We start from the raw sequence: 24,785 nt of genomic DNA, 5'->3' as shown, positions 1-24,785 counted from the left end.
TAACTCCTTCTTGGACTGTAGGCCTTTAAATATTTGACTTACTCTTTAATGTGGGTTCTAGGCCAGATGCGTTGGCTCACACCTGTAATCCCAGCACTTTGGAAGGCCTCAGCGGGCAGATCACATGAGGCTAAGAGTTCAAGACTAGTCTGGCCAACATGGCAAAACCCTGTCTCTAGTAAAAATACAAAAATTAGCCAGTTGTGGTGACAGGCGCCTGTAATCTCAGCTACTCAAGAAGCTGAGGAATGAGAATCATTTGAACCCCAGAGGAGGAGGTTGCAGTGAGCCAAGATCCCACTGCTGCACTCCAGCCTGGGTGACAGAGCGAGACTCTGTCTCAGAAAAAAGAAAAGCGTTCTTGAAGACCCATTAGTAAATTCTAAGATATACTTCTAACTGTATTATGAAATGTTTTACTTAAAGAGATGTCAAATGAGATGTGGAACTATGACGAATGTATCTCCCAAAGAAGTCTGTTAAGGGTGATCATTTTAATTTCTATCTCTACTTTACAGTCTGTTTATGTGATGATGCTGAGGAGCTGGAGAGAGGTGAGTTCCAAGTAATTTCACATGTCAGAGTTACTGAATTGATAGCTTCTTAACATTTCTGTTTTGACGTTTCAGAAGATTATTTGGTAAGCTTCTTAATTTCAGAAGTGTACATGAAAACTATTATAGCTGTTAGGTACTTGATTTGCTAGAACTGACATTGTAAGTTAGAATTAGGTTTGTCTACATATATTAGAAAATTCAAAATAATAGTGGCTTAAATAAGATTTCTGTGTCATATAAAAGCAACCTGGAGCTAGGTGGTCCGCAGCTGTTGTAGGAATTCCATAAGCTTAAGCGTGCTGTCCTGTTCCACCATGTTTGTCTTTGATGTTCTGGTCTCAGGGTCATTTTATGATTCAGTGTGGTTGCTAGAGCTCCAGCTGTTACCACATTTTAGGAAGGAAGAAAGAGAAAAATAAAGGATGTCTCCTACCTCTTAAGATGACATCCCAGAAATACCAGACAACACTTCCACTTATCATTAGCCAGAGCTTAGTCACATTGTTCCCAGTGGCTACGAGGTAGTCTTAGAAATATCCTTCAGCTGCTATATTGCTGTCTCAAATAAACGTGGGGTTTGTTACTACCAAGGAGGGAGAAATGAATGTTGTGATAAACAACTAGCCATTTCTCCTACAATGACATTCCAGCTATTACCACTTTTCATATTTAGGCCCTGTGGCTGTCTATACTAGCCTATATGGTCACTATACTATCTAGTGCTTTAAGATATTTTTCTTTGAAATAAGATATTCACATAATTATTAAAATAATTTTTGCCACTAAGCAGCAACTTCTGGAAAGATTTTAGGTGGAATAGGAATTCTGACTGGTGACTGGTCGGACAGAGGGGTCTGGTTTCTCTCATTTTTCCATTTAGAGAGTGGATCATCTCCTGAAACAAGATTGTCTTACAGAAGCCTTGGCTCTTGCGTGGTCTTTCCATGAAGGAAAAGCAAAAGCTGTAGTGGGTGAGTAGACAGAATTCCAGTGTAGTAGACATGATTCTCCTGGAGTAGAGGGAATGGATAGTACTAACCACTCACAGGACACTTTTAGCTGAGTGTTCAAGTGTTTATAAATTTATAAACAGGATGCTATTAAACCTTATAGACTTTCAGTTAAGAAGGTTAAGGTGACAAATAGAGGGTATAGAAATTAAAATGTCACTTTAAAAATTATTTTGTAAGGAAATTACTATTAGAACGAAAGAGAAGTACATTGATGTGCTATCTGGTCCAGTAGATTTGAGGTGTTCCTATTATGGTGTATTATCCAACATTTTGATACCTAAGGATTGTTACAGTTATACCTGTTGTTACACGTCTTATGAATATGAAACCAGACATAGTGTCACTACTAAAGATGTGGACTAACTTTTGTTTTTTTGTTGGATTTTCCTTCTCTGCAGGATTATCAGGGGATGCCAGTAAGCGAAAGGCTATTGTTGCAGACCGGGTGAGTGTTTTAATAGGGCCTTTACTAGAATGCAGTACAGATTTGCTTTTGGCGTTTGCTCATATCTTTGGGCATGAGTAGGTAAATGGCTACAATCTAGGAGGGAGTGTATTAAACACACACACACACACACACACACACACACACTTGGGGTCAGGGGTTCAAGACTAGCATGGGCAAAATAGCAAGACCTCGTGTCTACAAAAAATAAAAAAATTAGCTAGGCATGGTAGTATGCACCTGTAGTCCTAGCTACTTGGGAGGCCGAAGCCAGAGGATCACTTGAGGCTAGGAGTTCAAGGCTGCAGTTGAGCTATGATTGCGCCACTGCACTCTAGCCTGGGTGACAGAGTGAGACCTGTATCTTAAAAAAAAAAAAAAAAAAAAAGGCCGGGCGCGGTGGCTCAAGCCTGTAATCCCAGCACTTTGGGAGGCCGAGACGGGCGGATCACGAGGTCAGGAGATCGAGACCATCCTGGCTAATACGGTGAAACCCCGTCTCTACTAAAAAAATACAAAAAACTAGCCGGGCGCGGTGGCGGGCGCCTGTAGTCCCAGCTACTCGGGAGGCTGAGGCAGGAGAATGGCGGGAACCCGGGAGGCGGAGCTTGCAGTGAGCTGAGATCCGGCCACTGCACTCCAGACTCCAGCCTGGGCGACAGAGCGAGACTCCGTCTCAAAAAAAAAAAAAAAAAAAAAAAAAAAAAAAAAAATTCCGGTTATAATTCTCTGTGTCATATTGAATACTTTTAAAATTCTTTCTTAATCACCTTTTCTTTTTCCCTTGCTCACTCTTTTATGAAGATAATAAAGCACATAGCCAAAAGCCAGCAGGAAGGAGGAGGAAGAAAACCTGGGAATCTGGATTATTTCTGAACCAAGTAATAGGCCAGAGAAAATTGACATTTGTCAGTTTTTATGAACTTATTAAGTAACTATGAGAAATACTGTATGTGCAATGTTTGTGTTGCCCAGAACCAGCAGAGAGGGTTAATGTTTTAATGTTATTATCAATTAGCATCAATATAATTGATGCTATTTAATACTGACTTTCCGTTCCTACTCCAGACTGGGCTGAATTAATTGACTATAGTATTTCTTCCCTTTTGTTGTGTAAATGCATTGGTAAAAATTATATTCCAAATTAATAGAAACATTTGTAGAAAACTTGGATAGAAATCGGTCACTCATTAGACTCCGAATGATTTGCTCATCTGTGCTCTTTAGGGAAACACCTACAGCAGAGGATTACTGAAGAATTTGAATGTTTCATTTTCTGAGCAGTGTAGACACCACCGAGGTCTAGAACATGGAGATATTTCTTAAGAAAGATTAGCAAATTAGTACTAGCCCTGAGGCTGAAAGAAATGAGACTAGAGTTTTAAAAAGTTGGTAAATAAAGCCACTAAAATTTTCAATTATAATTTTAATATAATAACATTCGAATTCGATATTATTTAGGAGGGCCACATAAATATTGAAAAACTTTAGAGATATATTTTAATGGCTATGCCAGGCTATTTTCCTTACAGATGGTAGAAATCCTATTCCATTATGCAGATCGAGCTCTGAAAAAGTGCCCAGACCAAGGAAAAATCCAAGTGATGGAGCAGCATTTTCAGGTACACGTTTGCACGTGCTTCTGGTAGACAGTGCTCTGGATAGGTCTAATACCTGCTCTTTTATGTTACTTGAGAATGTGACTTTCATTTTTGGTTAAACTTTTTTTAGTATTCAAAACTTTATTGCAGGGCTTCTAGAACATTCTAAATGATTATATTTTTACGTAATGGGTATAGATGAGTAAAACGTTGTGGAGTGTTACTTAGCACTTAGCTGCTTAGTGCTGTGTGGAAGGAAAGGATATACGTGTGAAGATCCTTTCCTGTAAACTGATACCTTATAGTGGCTGACATCTTGCTGGTAACTGATATTTATGTTAACTAGGTTATTTAGTACTGCCAAGGTTTAAATTTAGTTCTCCTAGGAGCACCTATAACTTAAGAATAATAGATCAATCACAAAAAAAGTATATGATCTATAAAATATGCTAGTGAAAGACCTTTAGTTTATCTTGGAACTTAATGAAAATGAAAGCCAAAGAACAATGTACAGATGTGTATAGTATTTATTATGCAGGTTTTTCTTTCTGCAGTGCTCTCCAGTTATATTTGTTGCACATCTCTGTTCCCCATTCCTACTGCTCCCTTCCCTCTCCCTACCTCCTCTGTTAACAAATATTTGAGTGTACAATACACGGGTCAGCAGACTTTTTCTAAAAAGACTCAGATGGCAGAGTTTAGGCTTTACAGGCTACAGTGGTCTCTGTCACATCTTTTTCTTCCTTTGTTTTTTGATTTTTTAAGCAACCCCTTAAAATTGTAAAGTCCATTCTTAGCTGTGAACAATAGAGAAACAGGCTTTGGGCAGGATTTGGCTAAAGTGTGCGTCCTGTGGTCCAATAAGTGCTTGGTACTGGGCAATAGTGGGTAAAATTTACATGATCTTTACTATCTTAAAGTTTGTAGTCTAGTCAAAATAATGGTTTTTTTGGTTTACATTAATGGAAATATTTAGAAGAAATCTAGGGATTTTGAAGTTCTACAGAGCAGGCACAGGTCCTATCTTTTCATATTCTATTTGATGCTTGTAACATTGGAAGGCAAGAATAGATATGGCAGTTAAGAGTTGGCTGGTATCAGAGAAGCATTTGGCTTCCTGAACTGTACTGTTCAATGCCACGCTAGTGAGCTTCTGGTAGAGTAAGTGTTATTACTCTGTTTGACTGGATGCTTATTAATCAATAGAGAAGGAGAAATAAGCCTAGATATTAATTATAAAAATAAATAAGACATATGGTAGAAAGAAAGCATTTGGGAACAAAACTGTTTGGAAGCAATACCTTATATATAAATACTTGTGTATGCCAGTGCAGTATAGATAGAAAACTTAATATTTGTAACAAGAATATACCTATCACCAAGAGGTTGTAGGAACTCTGGCCATTGGAAGGTATGTTTTGTTGAAAAAAATCATCTAGTAGAAAAAACTAGGAGGGGTGAATGGAATGAGTATGTGTGTATGTGGAGAATATAGAAACCACCGTGTCAGGGGAAAACGTGGTAGAGAGCTTCTTTCTAAAAGACGAAAGGAACAAAGGTGATGTTCTGATGGAGAAATAGTAAAGAATCTCAGATACAGGAACTGTAGATGGTGGTTTCTGATGCAAACTACAGAATGTACAGAGAAATAAATGTTAGTAGTAATGTGCCCTATAACCATCTAGCTACCTGTTAGAAGTCTCATTCTGTTGGTAGGAATATTTGATAAAATTTTTTGATTTATCAGTGATTTAGTCTCATAGGAGGTAAAGGAAACAATGGAGGCGGCTATTTCTCTGCATTTAATTTTTACTAATGATTGGGGAAGTAGAAGAGATAGACCCTTGAGAGAAGATTATCACTTTATTTTGACAATCGTAATAATAATGAAAAATATACATAGTATGAGTCCAGTATTTTAGAAAGCAAATTTCTCAGAAAAAAATACGGACACAATCACATGGCTACAGGCTACAAAAAAAGAATGGGTTCACAAGGAATAGGAAATTCTAAAATTTTGACCATTCAAGGAGAAAGTAATGTTGAAAGAAGGTTCTACCTGCAAATCACAGAACATCTATAAATATGGAGAAAGGCGTATAACTAAAGATACATACCAGAAGTATCATGAACTTGTAAGACTGTCAGAAAGGAGAATGATATGGCCCAGACTGTGCCTACCAGAATGCTGTGGAGTACAAAATAGGGATTTTTAGCAAAGATTTACTGAGCACATACGATGTGCCAGGTACTATGTAAAGTGTGTGACATGTATTTTTATTCTCACAACAACGCCAGGGAGTAGGTGTCGTTTTTAATCCCCATTTTATAGATGAGAAAACAGGCTTAGAGGAGTGAAGTGAAGTGAAGTTACAAGGTAATATTGTAGTAAATGGTGGAGCCGGGACTCATATCCAGGTCTGTGTGACTTCAAAGCCCAGTTCTTAACTAATCTTTGTGTTACATTGTTATTTTAAGAGCAAGCACAGGGAGAAGATGAGTGAGAAGGGCTGATATTAATAAATGACCAAGAATGAGAATTACAGCAAGCATCTAAACTGTTTAATACTTAACTGTGTGGCAGGCACTGTTACAGACCCTTTATACATGTTTATTAACTCATTTAATTCTTATCATAACTCTGTAAGGTGGCTGCTGTTACTATTCACATTGGTAAATGATGCCAAGGCACATAGAGGTTAAATGATTTGTTCCAGGTCACAAAGCTAATAGAGAGCTAGGATTTGAATTCAAGCAGTGGGCTTCAGGGTTCACATCCTGACTACCACACTATACCATAGAACAATGCTCCTCATTTTGACTCCATTTTCTTGACCACAGAGAATGGTTTTAAAGTGGAAAAGTCCAGATAAGTGTATTTAAAAACTGAAGCTTACCATATGTAATATGTAATATCATTATGATTGTTCAACTCTCAAGACCCAGTAGAATTATAATCCATGATAGTGTTGAAACAATCTGGGCCAACATGAATAATTTGCAAGTAACTTTTCATCAGTTTTCAAATAAGGCATTCTTGATTAGTGTGGAGTATATACAGGGAGATACAATTTATTCCATTCAGGAGGACAATTTTCTTCTGGAAAACGTGACCTTCAGTGCATTAGGATGGACGAAATGCGTGCACTGTCAGCCAGTGCATGTTTGTTTTGTTTAATCATATTTAATCATAAAATAATTATGTAGGTTGACTTCTAAAGTGTTTTTTTTTTTTTAAGTAGAGTGGACTTTGGAGACTATCTGCTGACATCCCTGATGTGATTTGTGAATGTTTTCCTTGAATTCACCTCAAAACAACCATGTTAAACTCATATAATTACCTTTTTGAAAGGAATATAAAGATAATATATTCCTGGAATGCCTGTGACATAACATAATTGATTTCATTAAAGCATTTGCCTAATTTTTCCATTATCTTTGTGGCTGGAATAGATTAGTAAATAGCAAATAGATTTGCAACTAGATAAATATTTCTACCCAAAAATATGCTTTGGTGGCTTAGTATTAATTACATCTTAGGACTCTTTCATACCCAAGTTTTTATCACTGATTTGGGTGAAAATTTAGTGACTAGCCTGTCAAATCTAGGTAGTGCCAAGAATCAAGGTTCAAAGTGATTTTGACAAGAAAGTGCAATAAAAATAATCATGAGTTGAAATTTAATGAGGATTAACATCAAGACTTAGATTCATTAGGTTCAAATAATCAAATTATTTGAGTACTGGATCGGGAAGATCTAGGTGGACAGGGTTTTAGTTGACCGTAAACTTAGTATGAGCCAACTGTGTGTTAAGACACAGATACAGGAAAGTACTAGTACTACTGGGTTGCCTGTTTGAAATAAAACTGCTAAGTCATTTTGTAGGCTGCTCATCCCACAACTCAGCCACATCCCACAACTGAGATGGTGGAAGGTTTTAAAAACAACAGGTAAAAAAAATACTGAGTTGTTTAATCTGAGGAGAAAGTAAGTGGAGACATGCCCGCCTAGAGATGGTGGAAGCTGTCCTATAAGATTAGCCGTATTGCTCCAGAGGGAAGGCCTAGTATATAGTGGGTAGAAATTAGGAGAAGATGTGTTTCAATTTAAAATGACCTACTCATGTTGTAACAGCTCTTGGATTTATGCACTTCTTATTATGGAATGTATTCAAATAAAGGCAGGGTGAGCAACTGATAGAAGTGTTTTTAAAACACTTTTTTTTTTTTTTGCTCAGTAGGAAGGTCTCAGATTCTCTCTCAGTCTCAAGAAGCTATTATTGGAGACATAAGTAACCTCTAATCGAGTTAATTGAAATTCCTAGCTATTAAGACTGATTTCTGTCACAGTCCAAATACTGCGAATTTGTGTTTTACCAGCAGATGGCACCTCCTGCCTGCTGCCTTAATTTTAATCTTTACCCTTGGTGAGCAGCCTCACCCTTTCCTTAGAGTCAGAATACGTAAGGCTATTCACTATTTTTGCTTTTCTCCAAAGATCAATCAATATTTGTCCTGTCTTAGTTATAGTATATAACTTTTGGATCTTGTCACATTTTGGACAGGTCGTGGCTTTTATTTAAGAAAAGATTTCAACCTATAATTATAATTTATTTGTATCATAACTATTATAGTAGGATAAAAAGGAATTAAAGTGTTTCTGTCTCATACATCTTGAGACTTGCCTTTTCTTCTGGCTTTCCTCATATGCATTTATATATGTTCAAGTGTTTCCCACCCTAAAACTAAGTCAAGCAGCAAACAAATTCTTTTTTTGCCCCACACCATCTCTAATATCCTATGCTTTCTTGTTCACCCGTTTTTTATAGAGCCAGACATCTTATAAAGAGTTGTCTCTGGCCAGGGATGATGGCTCATGCCTGTAATTCCAGCAATTTGGGAGGCCGAGGTCGGTAGATCACTTGAGCTCAGGAGTTCAAGACAGCCTTGGCAACATAGCGAAACCTTGTCTCTACACACACACAAAAAATTAGCTGGGAGTTGTGGTGCACAGCTATAGTCCCAGCTACTCTGGAGGCTGGGTGGGAGGTTCGCTTGAGCCTGGGAGGCCGAGGCTGCAGTGAGCCAAGATCACGGCACTGCACTCCAACCTGGGTGACAGAGCAAGATCTTGTCTCAAAAAAAAAAAGAGAGTTGTCTGCATTTCCTCATCTCCTTCTCTTTCCTTAACCTATTCCATGTCTATAAATTCTGTGGACCCTTTTATTTTTCATCTTACTGGTCCTTATCAGCTTCACTGATATCATGCATTCCAGTTTTTTCTCTCCCTCTCCGACTGCTTATTGATTTTCTTTGTTTATTCTTCTTCCTTTTCTTTACTTAACCAAGAAATGTTAGGATTCTTCACAATACCCTTGTCTTCTATTTTTATTACAATGTTTGTCAAGGTGTCTGTGTACCATTTACTTCAAAAATCGTGTGAAAATGTTTGTTAAAAATACTTTTTATTTCCCAGGCCTACTGAATCACTCTCTGGGGTTGGTGACCAGGATTTGTAGTCAGCTCTCAAGATGTCCCTTAAGCACATCAAAGTTGATGAATCACTGCTTTCCATTCTTCCCTAGGTGATACAGGCACATGACTGTCTTAACCAGTGTTAACATCAAAGTTGACAAATCACTGCTTTCCATTCTTCCCTAGGTGACATAGGCACATGACTGTCTAACTGGTGTTAGCAACCTAGATTGCTCTTCTGAATTCTGAGATCTATAGAGTAAGGTGCCCATTTACATTTCTGCTTGAATGTTTTGTAGGTACCTCAGACTCAATAACTGTTTCCTCACAAAGCCTTTTCTGAGGATTCCTGTGTTAGTGAGTGGATCCACCATGCACCTAGCGCAAATTAGGTGATTCTTGTCCTTTACTTGTTCCTGGCTATTCTGCCTCCTGACAGTTTCTCTCATCTGTTTCCACCATGTCCTTGTACACATTCTTACTGTACTTCATTTCATTTTCTACACAGCAGCCAAGGAGAAATGTATGTCAAATCTAGACATGATGCTTCCCTAATTTTAAAATATTTCAAGGACTTCCTGTTGTTTCTGAGGTAGAGACTCAATTTCCTACTGTTTTCTAAGGCTCTGCATAGTCTACTCTTGCCTAACTGCCCCTAATTCTCTGTATTCCTGTTATACTAGAGTTCTTTTCAGTGTCTTAATGTCCCTGTTCTCTCTTAACCCAGAGTCTTTGTCCACAGTGTTCTCTCTGCATAAAAAATCCTTTCTTATTTCTTTGTAGCTCAACTAGCTCCTGTTTATTTTCACGTCTCAGTGTAATTGTCCCCCAGATTAACTCAGATCCATTTCTTTCTAAAATACTATTCACTGAAGTCACTCATTTCAATGTCAGTTGTATGTTTAGGGACCTGTGTAAGTTTAGGAACATGTCTGATTTTTGTCATTGCCATATTCCCAGCATCTAGTTTAGTGTCCTTGATAAATAGTTGCTGAGGAAAACTTAAAATATAGGAATAGATTTGGCTTAACTAATACTCTGTTTTACTTACTGTTTTAAATGTTCAAAATTGATAAAGACCTGGTTTCTTTAAGTAGCCAGATTGAAAGTGTTAATTTGGATGGTTTTGCCTTAATAGAGTTAGGAAGTTAGTGGCAGGCATAAAGATTATGTGTATTTTGTTTTTTTTTAAATTAAATCTGTAATTGTGTGATATTTATAGATTCATGTTCAGTTGCAAGAAATAATGCAAAGAGATCCCATACCCTTAAACCATTTTTCCCCAATAAGAGAACGTCTCACAAAACTATGGTACAGTCACATAACCAGGATATTGATATTGATAAGGTAAAGATACAGAACATTTCCATCACCGCATGGATCCCTCATTTTACTCTTTTATAGCCATACCTACTTCTCTCCTGCTCCCACTCCCTCCTTAACCTCTGATTCCCAGTCTGTTCCTCATCTCTATAAATTATAATTATAATTTCAATAATGCTATATAGATGGAATCATAGAGTGTGTAACCTTTTGGGACTGACTCTTTAAACTCAGCATAATAATTCCTTAGTGATTCTCCCAGGTTGTTGGTTGTATCAATAGTTGGTTGCATTTTATTGCTGGGTAGTATTCCATAGTACTGATGAGCCACAGTTTGATTAACAATTTTACCGATTGAAGAACATCTGGGTTGTTTCCAGTTTGGGGCTATTAAAAATAAAGTGGCTCTAAACATTTCTGTATAGGTTTCTGTGTGAACATCTTTTCTCTAGGAGAAATGTCCAGGTTTACAATTGTTGGATCATATGATAGTTGAATGTTTAATTTTTAAAGAAACTGCCAAATAGTTTTCCAGAATGCTGGTACCATTTCACATTCACCCCAGCAACGTGTGAGTGATCCAGTTTCTAATCCACATCCAGCATTTGGTGAAGTCACTGTTTTATTTTAGCTATTCTGATAGGTGCATAATGGTATCTCATTGTGGCTGTAATTTGCATTTCCCTAATGAATAATGATGTTAAACATCTTTTCATGTGTTTATTTGCCACATGTATATCATCTTTTGTGAAATGTTTCTGCGTGAGTTTTGTCTCTCTTCTAACTGGATTGTTTCTCATTATACTGTTGACTTTATAGGGTTTTAATATATTCAAGGCACTAGTCCTTTATTGGACATAATTCTGCCAGTTTGTAGCTTTCTTTTCATCCTTCTTAACAGGTTCTTTTGCAAACCAAAGGTTTTAATTTTGGTGAAGTCCGGTTTATCAGCTTTTCCTTGTATAGATTGTGCTTTTGAAATTAAATCTCAGAACTCTTTGCCTAGTCTAAGGTCCTGAAGATTTTCTCCTGTTTTTTTCTGGAAGCTTTACAGTTTTGTGTGTAACCTAAATGTGTGATCTATTTTGAATTAGTTTTTACATAAGGTATGAGACTGAGGTCGAAGTTCCTTTTTGTGTGTGTATAGATACCTAATTGCTCCAGCATTATTTGTTGCAAAAGCAATCTTTCCTTCTTTCCTCCACTCAGTTGCTTTACCAGCTTTGTCAAAAATCAACTGGGCTTATATGGTGAATCTAATTCTAGGTTCTCTATTTTGTTCCATTGATCCGTGTGCCTATCCACTGCCAGTACCACATAGTCATGATAACTGTAGCTGTGTAAGTCTTGAAATTGGGTAGACTGATTCCTCCTCTTTTATGAAAATTGCTTCAACTATTCCAATTTCTTTGCGTCTCCATATAAATTTTAGCATAATCTTGTCTATATCTCCAAAAAATCTTGTGGGAATTTTGATATAAATTATATTAAACATATCAGTTTGAGGAGAATTGATATTTTTACTATGCTGAGTCTTCTAGTTTTCCCATTTATTTCTTTTTTTTTGTGGTTTTTAGTATACAGGTGCTATACATGGTTTTTTAGATTTACACCGAATATTTCTTTTTTCCTTAGCAGTTTTAAATGGTATGGAATTTCTAATTTTGGTATTCATATGTTCAGTAATGGCGTGTAGAATGTTTATCTTATCTTCTGCAATCTTGTAGAACTCATTTATTCTAGAATGCTTTTTGTAGATTCCTTGGGATATTCTATGTGGACAATCATGTCATCTGCCAACAGAGACAGTTTTATTTTTTCCTCCCCAATCTGTGTACTCTTTCTTTTCCTTTTCTTGCCTATTGCATGGGCTAAAACTTCAGCATTGTATTGAAAGAGGTGAGAGCAGACATCCTTGCCTTGTTCCCAGTCTTAGAGTAAAAACATTCAGTTTCTCACCATGAAGTATAATATTAGCTGTAGGTTTTTTGTAATTACCTTTTATCAAGTTGAGGAAGTTCCCCTCTATTACGGTTTTTCTAAGAGGGTTTTCATGAATGGATATTGAATTTTGTCAGTTGCTTTTTCTATGTACTTAATATGATTATGTGATTTTTTTTTTCTTTATGCTATTGATATGGTATATTATAATGATTGGTTTTTGAATATTGAACCAGTCTTGCATCCTGGAATAAACCTCACTTGGTCATGAGGTATAATTCCTTTTGTGTAATTGTGAATTATTATTCCTAATATTTTGTTACGGACTTTTGCATCTTTATTCATGAAGAGTATTGGTCTGTAGTTTTTTTGTAATGGCTTTTCAGGTTTTTGTATCAGGGTGATACTAACTTCACAAAATGAATTGAGAAATATTTGCTCCTCTTCTATTTTGTGGAAGGGATTGTGTAGGATTTGTTTTCATACTTTTTAAATGTTTGGTAGAGGCCGGGCACGGTGGCTCAAGCCTATAATCCCAGCACTTTGGGAGGCCGAGATGGGCGGATCACGAGGTCAGGAGATCGAGACCATCCTGGCTAACACAGTGAAACCCCGTCGCTACTAAAAAATACAAAAAAACTAGCCGGGCGAGGTGGTGGGCGCCTGTAGTCCCAGCTGCTTGGGAGGCTGAGGCAGGAGAATGGCGTAAACCTGGGAGGCGGGGCTTGCAGAGAGCTGAGATCCGGCCACTGCACTCCAGCCCGGGCGACAGAGTGAGACTCCGTCTCAAAAAAAAAAAAAAAAAAAAAAGTTTGGTAGATTTCTCTGGTGAAACCATCTAAACATGGAGATTTATTTTTGGAGGATTTTAAGTTATGAATTCAATTTCCTTAATAATTATAGGGGTATTCAAATGAGCTATTTCATGTTAAGTGAGTTTTGATAGTTGTGTTTTTTGAGAAATTGGTGCACTTCATGTAAATTGTCAAATTTATGTGTGTAGAATTTTCATAGTATTCCCTTATTATCCTTTTGATATCTTCAATGTCTGTAATGATATCCTGTGCTTCATTCCTGATGTTTTCTCTTACTCCGTTGTCAGTCTTGCTAGAAGTTTGTCAGTTTTAATCAGGAAGCTAAAACACCTTAACTAAAGACACCAGTTATATCTAAATTGCTAAACACAGTACATATTTTTCAGATCTTGTTCATTGTCAGTTCTGTATTAAACAGCAATGATTAGTTCTTCCTTCTTGAAAGTCTATATCCTGTAGATATCTGTGACTGCGTGCCCTTCTGATTTTAAACCTCAGTGACTCTTCCTGAATCAGTTTGTTTCTATCCTCTGACCGTTTCATAAATATTGGTCTTCCTCAAGATTTAGTCCATTGTTGACTGCTTTTCATCTCACTCTGTGGTCCTTGGACAATTTCATTTCTATTCACTGCTTCCTCTGATAACTTAGATATCTGTAATTCTAACTCCGATGTTTCAGATTACTGTATTCAATTTCTTGTTAATCAACATCAAAGTAAAGGTGTTCCTCAAATCTGCTGTGGATCAGATTGTACTTACCTTCTTCCTTCTAACACCTCTTCCCACATTTCTTATGTCATTTTGTGACCTCTTCATTCAACCATCACTTAAACCAGAAACCTAGGAATTATAGACTCTTCTCAATGCCTTCCAAACCATGATCAATCTGTCACCAAACCCTATAGTTATAAATAATTTTGTGCACTGTTCTTTATACCTGCTGTCAGTACCCTAGTATAGTCTACCATTTTTTTCTTTGATGACTGTAATAGCCTTGGTTTCCAGTGTTGATTTTTCAGATGCTCCCACCATACAGTCACCAGTGATCTGTCTAAGTGTATGAATCTGATTCACACTCCATTAAACCCTATAGTATATCCAAAGTACTTAGTACTGGGCCAGGCACTTAATTCCTTATTTTATGCCCTTAATTATTTTAAGTATACTTTAAAAATAGTTTCTACCTGATAATTATATTATTTGAAGTTTTGGGGGTATACTACTGCCCTTTATATTTCCTCCAGACATTCATGTATGGTGTATGGTGCATTATTTAATGAAGTGTTTTCAAGATTTTTATTTTGAGCACATCTTCAATAGGACTTTATCAGTAGTTATTTTGCCTGGGTTTAGGGTGATCTCTGGGGAGTTTTTGAACTTGCTCCTCTCAAGTATCTGAGGAGTATCCTTTTTCAGGATCACTTTTTTTTTTAATACTTTAAGGTCTAGGGTATATGTGCACAATGTGCATGTTTGTTACATACGTATACATGTGCCATGTTGGTTTGCTGTACCCATAAACTCTCCATTTACATTAGGTATTTCTCCCAGTGCTATCCCTTCCCCAGTCCCCCACCCGCCTTCAGGCCCCGGTGTGTGATGTTCCCCGCCCTGTGTCCAAGTGTTCTCATTGTTCAGTTCCCACCTATGAGAGAGAACATGCAGTGTTTGGTTTTCTGTCCTTGTGATAGTTTGCTGAGAATGATGGTTTCCAGCTTCATCCATGTCCCTGCAAAGGATATGAACTCATCCTTTTTTATGGCTGCATAGTATTTTCAGGATCACTTTTTATGTGAACCTCTTGGCTCAGTTGTTCTCATACTAAGGAGATAGTGTAAATTCAAATCCCAGCTCCACCTGAAGACAGGGTCTTGATTACAGATTCTTGGTGAGTATAAATTTACCCCCTCTGAGCCCAGGCTGAGACAGACAAACTTCCTTGTCATCTTCCTATGCCAACAGGCAGATTTTTTTTTTTTTTCCTAATTTCCTTTCATTGAGGATGCCACTTTTTAAGAATCCCAGTTTTAGGCAGGTCCTCTGCTTCAGTTCCCTCTGTTAAAAGGGTTTAAGGCCTCAGCTTCTTTCTGGCATTAAAACCCAAGCTCTTCTGCGACCAACAAACCTACAGGATAGGATCAATAACAGCTCGGAACTTACTGCTTTGGTTTTCGGTTCCCTTTTCACTTTTAGACCTGGCTATTGCCCTTACTATCTTAGGAGCTCAGCTGTGTATTTTAAAGGATGTTTATTTTCTGTAGCATTTCTAGGGAAGTCCTCCTGCCACCAACTCCCCATTACCTAGCCCACTGTATTCTCATTCACGGTTGAGATTTGCTATGGCTCTTAACACTTTTCACATCTATAATTTTACCTCCTATTTTTGAAGAATCAAATCTACATGTAGTCATGAGTAATATTCGTAAGTAAAGGAAGCAGGATGGGTCAGGGATAGCCCTATAATCCTTTCAGGATTGTAGGTCCTTCTTTAGTCACCTCTCTCTCAAATAATAAGAGTTCCTTAGTTTTGACCTTTTTATCAGACAGGTGTTAGTATGTGGAGCTCTTTTTCACATAGTGCCTTCTCCCTCCTGATGAGATTTCTGCCCAGAACATAACCCTTCCAGGATTTTTAAAAGGAAACCATTTCCCTGTAGCCAGCAGAAAAGGAAAGAATACTGCCGAAGTTTGATGCTTGGTTACTTGACAGCTTCCAGTCATAATAAGCTACTGTTTCTCCCTCAGACTCTTTCCATTGAAAAGGGTCAAAATTGTGGGTTGTCATTTACTTGATATGAGTCTGTACATGATGAATTTAAAGCAATAAAAATATTGTGAAACTGAGACGTTAAATCAATGTTAAAATAGCAGGTTTGGAGGATTGTGACAAAATATGGGCAACTTTAATCACCTGAGCCACCAGCAGGACCAACTGTATCTTGTTATCAATTTGATTTATTTTCTTCTGGTTTCCTTTTCTTTTGTGAGTTTTCTTTACAGATCTGTGAGACAAATACATATTTTCACCTAGTATTTGTTTTCATGATATTGTAAACTCTTGATAAGCTTGTAAGATATATGTAGTATTTTACTTAATAAAATTTACTTAACTATTTTCCCATGTTGTTGAATGTAATTCATATTTCTTTTTTTTCTTTCCCATTTCCCTTTCTCCTCCTTTTCCTGCTCCCTCTGTTAGAAAGATGCAGTGAACACCTTAATGCATTAAAATAAGTTTTATTCTTAAACATATTTAGGGTACATTTCCAGAAATAGAATTACTAGGTCAAACGTTCTATTTTTCAGACTTTGACACATAATGCCAAATTGCTTACCAAAAGCATGATACAAAGTTATATCCTCCTAACAGTCTAATAGCATCTTAAGCAGTCCTGTCATTGTCAGTGGGCCACTGGACAGGGTTGTGGGCTGATGCTTTCTTTATGGTTCCTCTACAGGATATGGTGCCTGTCATAGTTGATTACTGCCTTCTGCTGCAGCGAAAGTGAGTATGCATTGCATGTCAGATTCAGTTATTTTGAACCCAGGTAGCCTCTTGTTTATGTATAAGCCATTGCTAGGAATTCTATGAATTTGACTGAATAGATTAAAAAATATTAATTTATAGAAATTTGATTATTTAGCAATTTTCAATTCATTTACCTAATAAAATTAATTTACATAAGACAGATGCTATGGATATATTATTTATTTGTGTGGCAGGATATTGGAGGTAAAGAACGTAACTAGCAAAAGAGCAAGACTAAGGAGTTTTAAAACTAAAAAGTGTATGATTCATTATATATAGATATATATATACACATGTATATACACACACATATATACACACACACATGCACACATACACACGCATATACACACACACACATATACACACACATATATACACCCACACACACACATATATACACACACACAATCTCCTGTTTTTGGTATATATACTTTTTTTTTTTTTTTTTTGGAGACGGAATCTCGCCCTGTCACCCAGGCTGGAGTGCAATGATGCGATCTCGGCTCACTGCAACCTCCGCCTTCCGGGTTCAAGCGATTGTCCTGCCTCAGCCTCCCGAGTAGCTGGGATTACAGGCATGCACTGCCACGCCTGGCTAATTTTTTGTATTTAATAGAGATAGGGTTTCACCATGTTGGCCAGGCTGGTCTCAAACTCTGGACCTCATGATCTGTCTGCCTCAGCCTCCTGAAGTGCTGGGAGTACAGGCGTGAGCCACCACGCCCAGCCTGGTGTATATACTTTTATGAACCTTCACTAGAACATAGTATTTTATGCTACTCAAAAAAGGCTAGATTTATTGTGCTTATGCAGTACTATTTTTTTGTTTGTTTAAAATAAATCAGTATAAATAAACTCTTGATTAGGCTTTGTTAGTTTAAATTGTAACTGTATAAACTAGCCAACCTGGCTGGACATGGTGGCTTACCCCTGTAATCCCAACACTGTGGGAGGCCGAGGTGGGAGGATCCCTTGAGTCCAGGAGTTTGAGACCAGCCTGGGTAATATAGGGAGACCTTGTCTCTAGAAAAAAAATTTTTTTTTAATTAGTTGGGCATAGTGGCATGTGCTTGTGGTCTCAGCTACTCAGGAGGCTGAGGTGGGAGGATCGTTTGAGCCTAGGAAGTCAGGGCTGCAGCAGGCCGTGATTGTACCACTGCACTCCAGCCTGGGTGACAGAGCAAGACCCTGTCTCAAAAATAAATAAAATAAAAAATAAACTAACCAACCTGTGCTAATGCACAGGGTTCTTTTCTTCCCCCCACACTAATAATGATAGCCAGGTATTGTTCTAAACCCTTTACATTAATTTATCTAATTTTTATAGCAATTTATTTCATTTTTGTAACAGTGAGGTAGGGATTATTATTATCCACATTTTATATAAGATGTGCCAAAACCAGAAAGCGATTACGTAACTTGACAAAACTCACTCCCGCAGCTTTTGGTGGCAAAGGTGGGATTCAATACATGAGTCTAGCTCCTGCATTCTTGGTTTTAACCACTGGCTTATACCACTTTGTAAGTGATAGAGAACAAATGTGAAGGTTTAATGTAGATATCTCCCAAAACCCTATGCAACACGACTTGGTTCATGAATTTATATAAATTCTAGTAGCCTGATTCATAAAAGGTTGGGTCATATTTTGAAGTATCAGTAAAGGTTATGATGAGGGCAGTAATTTGCTATGTCAGACCTCTGATGAAGTCATAGACAGCTATAGTAAGTTCTCCTTACTTGGGGCTCAAATTTATTCCAGTGTTTTATCTCTAGTGTTACATAATTAGCAAAATACATTGTGCTTACAGTAGGGATGTTGTTGAGAACATTACTTTTTTTTTTTTTTTTTGAGACGTAGTCTCGTTCTGTCGCCCAGGCTGGAGTGTAGTGGCGCCATCTCGACTCACTGCAAGCTCTGCCTCCCGGGTTCCCGCCATTCTCCTGCCTCAGCCTCCCGAGTAGCTGGGACTACAGGCACCCACCACCAAGCCCAGCTAATTTTTTGTATTTTTTAGTAGAGATGGGGTTTCACCGTGTTAGCCAGGATGGTCTCGATCTCCTGACCTCGTGATCCACCTGCCTTGGCCTCCCAAAGTGCTGGGATTACAGGCGTGAGCCACCATGCCCGGCCAAGAACATTACTTTATATTACACTTGTCTTCTTTATGAGGGCCTACAGGAGAAATTTCTTTCAGGTGTTAGGGCCAGAAATACCTTTGTGTCTCTTGAACAGCTAGTTTACTTTTAGCTGATGGACAGTGATTGTGTAGTTAATCATTGTGTCCTAGAAAGCAAAGCACCATGATATGTCTGCTAACCTTACCCTATCGTTTTCTAAATTAGTTCTCTCTTTACCTCCCTTTCACACTCAATTCCTTGTTGTATGTCCCTGTATTTTTAAAGCAGCCTTAATAGTTTATGAATTAGTTTTACATATTCTACTTAACTCTCATAAATACCATGTAAAGAGAGGTAATGTTATCCTCATTTTCAGATGAGGAAGTGGAGGTGTAGAGGTATTTCCAGTACTAATAAGTACTGGGATCAACTCTGATATTCAAATTGAGATAATTTATAAATGAGATGAAGTGAAGTGCCTGAAAGACTAAATTTTATTTAGAGTAAAAAGGCTTATTTTTATAAAATGGACTATTTCTACCTAGAATGGTGCCTGACACAATATAGCTATCCAATACCTGATGGTTGAACTGATGAAGTAATCCTGCCTCCTGATTTGCAGGGTGACTTGTGATCATTATCTTGAATACTAGAATACTGTCACAGTGACATAAAGTTGAAGTGGGCCTAACAGTTGTAAGATGAAAGATTATATAGGGAAAAAGAAAAAATTGATGATATTTTCCCAAAAGATTTTGTTATTCCCTAAAATATTCCAGAGATAAACTTTTCTTTTTTATATGATTTGAAAAGGAAATATTCTCTAACATTTATTTCACCTATTGACTGGCTGAGAGTGCAATAATTTCTGTATTGAATCACAGCATATAACATAGAAGATAAAATCTGGTCTCGATTTTCACCAAATTAGAATTTATTTGTTATTTCTTTATTTTCGTCACCTTCTTTCCTTTAATTTTTCCTGATTCCTTAGCATGCTTTCTCTGTATTGTGTCAGAAACAATACAATATTTGTTGTTGGAGATCTCAGAAATAACAGGAACAGCAGTCATAGTGTATACTCCTTACCTCCAAGAGGAAGAGAATCGTTCCTCAGTTCAGCTCTTCCTGGTCCTTTTCATACCCGTACCTCTTTTCTTTCTTCCTCCTCCTGCTCTTACATACACACTCCTAGATCAAGGCCATGGACATTTTCCCTGAACCATAGTACAGAGAGCATACGGATGGCTTCCCTCTCGCTCAATTCTGTTTTTTAACACCGAAGACTAGATTGTACTAGATCCTGCCTCTGCTTGGGAGAAGTTCCAGCATGTGGGTTCTTATTCTCTTTCTTTCCCTCCTTGTCTCTTTCCCTAATTCTACTCTTTGGGTTCTAATAGGAGAAAAAGTGGGGGGGCAGCATTCCCAGAGATGTAAGAAGGGTTGGGGCTGTGAAACTAGGCATTGGGTCAAACATTCCCTGTTTTGTTCTAGATCTGTGTTGTGCTTGTTTGCTTCTCACCATACTGGCTTTTCTTTTTCATCAGAATGTTAAGATTCTTCTGTATATGGGCCTGAGCTTAGAAGGAAAGGTTGAATAAGCCATTTGATCAACTTTAATTGTTTGCATCTAGGCCATCTTTCAGTTCCCTTCCATTTCAAACATGCAATGACTAAAGATTTATTAGATATAAGAATTCTATGTTTAATTAAATAGTTCAGTGTAACCACTTAAATGGTAGAGTTAAAAAATTTTTTTTCTTAGACTTGCCATAGATAATAAGGTTAAAAATGGTCAGTTCCCTATGCTAAATTGTAGCAGAGAATTGTCAGATGTAAGTAGCTTCATTCCAGTATAGTACTTTTCTCCTTGAACTGGATGCTCTCTTTATACTATCCTTTTTGACATTTGGTCCTATTTATGTCTAAGGTCTTCTCTTCTACATTTCCAAATTTGTAAAATATCTGTGACATTAACATTGCTTTAAGGAATGCTCAGATTTTGCATAATACAAATACAATCTAACAAAATGTCATCTAGTACTCAGCCAGCCAATTTCAGGTAACTTCTTCCACTTCTAGGGTCATTACACAGACACTCAATCCTGTTCCCCAGATTTCTTTTATATTAATGTCTTCTGATTGAGTATGTTGTTTTTATAGGCAGTCCTTTTATTTTCACGTATTATATTGTTTCTTATGTGGGTGAAATTATAAACATAATACATGCTCTGAAATTAATTTTAACTTAGTGCCACAACCATTATTACACTATAATCACTGTTACCTCATAGTTTCATAACTCAGAGAATTCAATACCCATCAGTAATATTAATTAAGCTAGTGTATATATGTATTCCTATTTATATTTAGTAACTCTTTTATAATGTAAAATCATTTTTACTATGTGACAGTAAATCACATTTGTTTTTCTGTGTAGGGCATACTGCTCAGTGTATTATGGACATCTATCTTGGTTAAAATTTGGCATTAGAATCTTTTGTAGGCCGGGCGCGGTGGCTCAAGCCTGTAATCCCAGCACTTTGGGAGGCCGAGACGGGCGGATCACGAGGTCAGGAGATCGAGACCATCCTGGCTAACACGGTGAAACCCCGTCTCTACTAAAAAATACAAAAACTAGCCGGGCGAGGTGGCGGGCGCCTGTAGTCCCAGCTACTCAGGAGGCTGAGGCAGGAGAATGGCGTAATCCTGGGAGGCGGAGCTTGCAGTGAGCTGAGATCCAGCCACTGCACTCCAGTCCGGGCGACAGAGCGAGACTCCGCCTCAAAAAAAAAAAAAAAAAAAATAGAATCTTTTGTAAATTACTTAATATCAGAAATGACAGGAATTCTGTTTTTGAAGACTTATACTTTATTTTCATAATTTGATCTGTGTTCCACAATTTCATTTCAGTTTGGTTTTGTGTATTTTTTTTTTTCAGTATTAGGCAAAAGACACAATGTCTTCAGGCTTTTTGTGGGATACTTCTGATTTGTCATTTTACCTATGCAAAATACAGGCTATATATTAGCATATACATGGTAGCCCTAGTGTCAGTTTTACTTTGAAAATAGATCCAGAGTTTATGTAAACCATAATTATAATTTTAACATTGTTTAAAAATAGGGTTGTGTGATTATATGTGAATTATATAGCAATAAAGCAGTTATTTTAAAAAAAGCAAAATGGGTGTTCTACACGGATGATACTGACCACTTTGAGTTTCGATCACTGTAAGGGTATCCACAGTTGTGAAGGAGCCATCGTTCCAGTGGCTTGAGTTACGTATGCATCTGAACCAAAAATATTTCTGTTAAATCCAAAGTGAACTTGAAGTAGTCTTTTAATTTCTTCCCTCATGTTGTTCAACATCAGGACTATTGTTTGAGAAACAAAAAGATCTTAATTGTCAAGACTTGTGGAGGAACTGGATGTTTAAAATTTTATTAGGGTGGTGCAAAAGTAATTGTTAATTTCGTCATTAAAAGTAATGGCAAAAACTGCAATTTTGCATCAACCTAACATCAAAGCTAGGGGAAAAAAGGCCTTTTTAATTTTATTATAACTATATTGAGATATAATTCACATACCATAAAATTCACCCTTCTGAAGTATACAATTCAGTAGTTTTTAGTATATTCACAGTTGTATAACTATCACCACATGTCTTTTTAAAGGAAATCTTTACAAACTGTGGTACTTTTATCAGAAAATAGAGCATTTTAAACATAATTTCTTAAAATTCATTTGAATTTTGCTTTTGCTTTTATAAATAAGGAAACCAGCTCAAATCAACTTTGGAAGTATTAAATACCGTTTGTATTTGGTGGAAATTTACTTATTTGGTTCTGGTTATATATTTAGTATGGATTGGCAAGTGGTAGGATTGATGCCCTTGTTCCCCTTCACATAATTCTAAATTTGTAATTTCTTATAATCAAAACTGTTCTTCACATTTTAAAAATAATGAAATTGATAATGTACAAAGTAAATTTAACAGTTGTCCTCTTTTTGAAGTTATAAATTATAAACTTCAAAAATATCTTTAATGTGAGTACTATTATAAAGTGAAGTTTGTAGAAATATCTCTTTGGTCCTCTATTATTTATGATAGATTTTCTGTTAGACTGGCCATAGGGAGGCTAAGCTTGAAATGGTAAACATCAACTTTGAAGTCAGTCCTTCTAGGAAACAAAGATAGCACCCTGGAGAATAATGCCTAAATATAGAAAGAAATGTGAGAGCTAAAAATTTTTGTGTGTACTTGTCTTTTTTTTTTTTTTTTTTTTTGAGATGGAGTTTCGCTCAGTTGCCCAGGCTGGAGTCGATCTCAGCTCACTGCAACCTCCATCTCCTGGGTTCAAGCGACTCTCCTGCCTCGGCTTCCTGAATAGCTGGGATTACAGGCGCATGCTACCACACCCAGCTGATTTTTGTATTTTTAGTAGAGAAGGGGTTCCCTGTGTTGGCCAGGCTGGTCTCAAACTCCTGACTTCAAGTGATCTGCCTGCCTCGTCCTCCCAAAGTGCTGGGATTACAGGCGTGAGCCACCACACCCGGCCTGGCCTGTATGTACTTTTCTATCTCCCCTCTTTCCTGCTGAGCTAATAAATATTCCCCCAGAATGATGAGAATCTGTCGTTGAATATAAATTTTTATTTTATTTTAAAGTAGAGATGCAAGTAGGAGTTACTCAGCCTTATTTTTCTTTCTTTATATTATAGCTTCTGACTGGTTAAGAAAGAAATGTGTGGTTTTGCATTTATCTTACCAGCGTCACATGCTATTTGACACAGGAGTGCCTCGTTAGTTAACTTTTGTAGCCTTTACTGAATTTTTAGCTCTTTTTAATTCTCTCCCCAAGGCTTTTTGTACTAAGCTAAAATATGTAATTATCTTTTTTAGCATATTCCTTTTAACAACACATTACAGAGTACAAGGACTAGCAAATCTGACAGTTTCTTTGAATCATTAGTTGTCTTGTTACTTTTTCTTTCTTACAGTAAAACTCCATTAATCTCTGTTTCTTCTGCTTGGCTAGTAATCAGTCATCACAAAAATATGATGAATTATTGATTCAAATGAAACTGACATGAAAATATTTTGATAAATATGAAATGAAGGGGGAAAATGATGTAAAAGTACATTTGTGCATTTGATAAAAAAAAATGGCTATGGATTTTCCCCAGAATATTGCAAATGCTGTTAATTGCAGGGTGACATGGAGTTCGGGTGCAGTTGTAGCCAGTCTGTTTTCCATCTGTCCCCTTCCACGACTTCAGATGAGTCAAAACCCCATCCTAGTCCTTTCAGGAGCTTCCTTGACGTTTGTGTGGGACTTGTCATGAAAGACCATACCTGTGAATAAACAAACCATTTATCACTTTCCACAATTGACACGATATGCGTATAAAGAAATTACATGTTTAGAAAAAAGTAAATAATCTCAACAGGTAAATAAAATTCACACAGTTTTTGTAATTTTTAAAAAATGGAATGAACAAAGAAGTGAATGATACAAGGCAATAACAATTTATAAATGAAAACATGAAAAATACTCAAATTTGCTGGTCATAAAAGAATTATTAAATTGTCAGGGGAGAAAAACCAAACTTGCAAATGTCATGCATTGGCATGATTATACATTGCAGGTGGCAGTGTCAATTGATGCTGTGATGCTTTTCGAAGATAATTTCGTAGCACATTTCAAGTGCCACAGATTTTTTCATATCTTTTCACTTAAGATAAATTTCTAAAAGTTGAGTGATTTAGGAATTAAGCCCTCCAAATGGGAAAGGCTTTGTATGGATGTTCATTGTAGTATCACTCAAAATACTAGAAATAAGTTATATATATAACAGTACAGGAATACTTAAGTATATTCTGATTTTTCAGCATATTGAAATATTGTGTTAGACAAAATGATAATTTTAAAGAATAAATAGCAACTTAGAATAATGCCT

At 36.9% G+C, this 24,785-nt stretch overlaps 1 protein-coding gene across 3 annotated transcripts in view; it reads left to right on the top strand.

The window, feature by feature from the left end:
* The window catches only part of VPS8 (VPS8 subunit of CORVET complex), a 263,309-nt gene that overhangs the window by 57,515 nt on the left and 181,009 nt on the right, over nt 1-24,785 (top strand). For 2 of the 3 annotated variants that reach the window (XM_030931118.1, XM_030931123.1), the window contains exons 17-21: nt 519-554; nt 1,438-1,528; nt 1,969-2,015; nt 3,548-3,637; nt 16,630-16,676. In XM_030931118.1, coding sequence (XP_030786978.1) covers nt 519-554; nt 1,438-1,528; nt 1,969-2,015; nt 3,548-3,637; nt 16,630-16,676 — 311 coding nt within the window. Of the gene's footprint in view, nt 1-518; nt 555-1,437; nt 1,529-1,968; nt 2,016-3,547; nt 3,638-16,629; nt 16,677-24,785 lie in introns of those variants that run through there. The other variant, XM_030931127.1, reaches the window with a different exon arrangement.

This window comes from Rhinopithecus roxellana, chromosome 1, assembly GCF_007565055.1.
Source record: "Rhinopithecus roxellana isolate Shanxi Qingling chromosome 1, ASM756505v1, whole genome shotgun sequence".
NCBI lineage: Eukaryota > Metazoa > Chordata > Mammalia > Primates > Cercopithecidae > Rhinopithecus > Rhinopithecus roxellana.
This window is presented reverse-complemented; position numbering and strand designations above follow the sequence as displayed.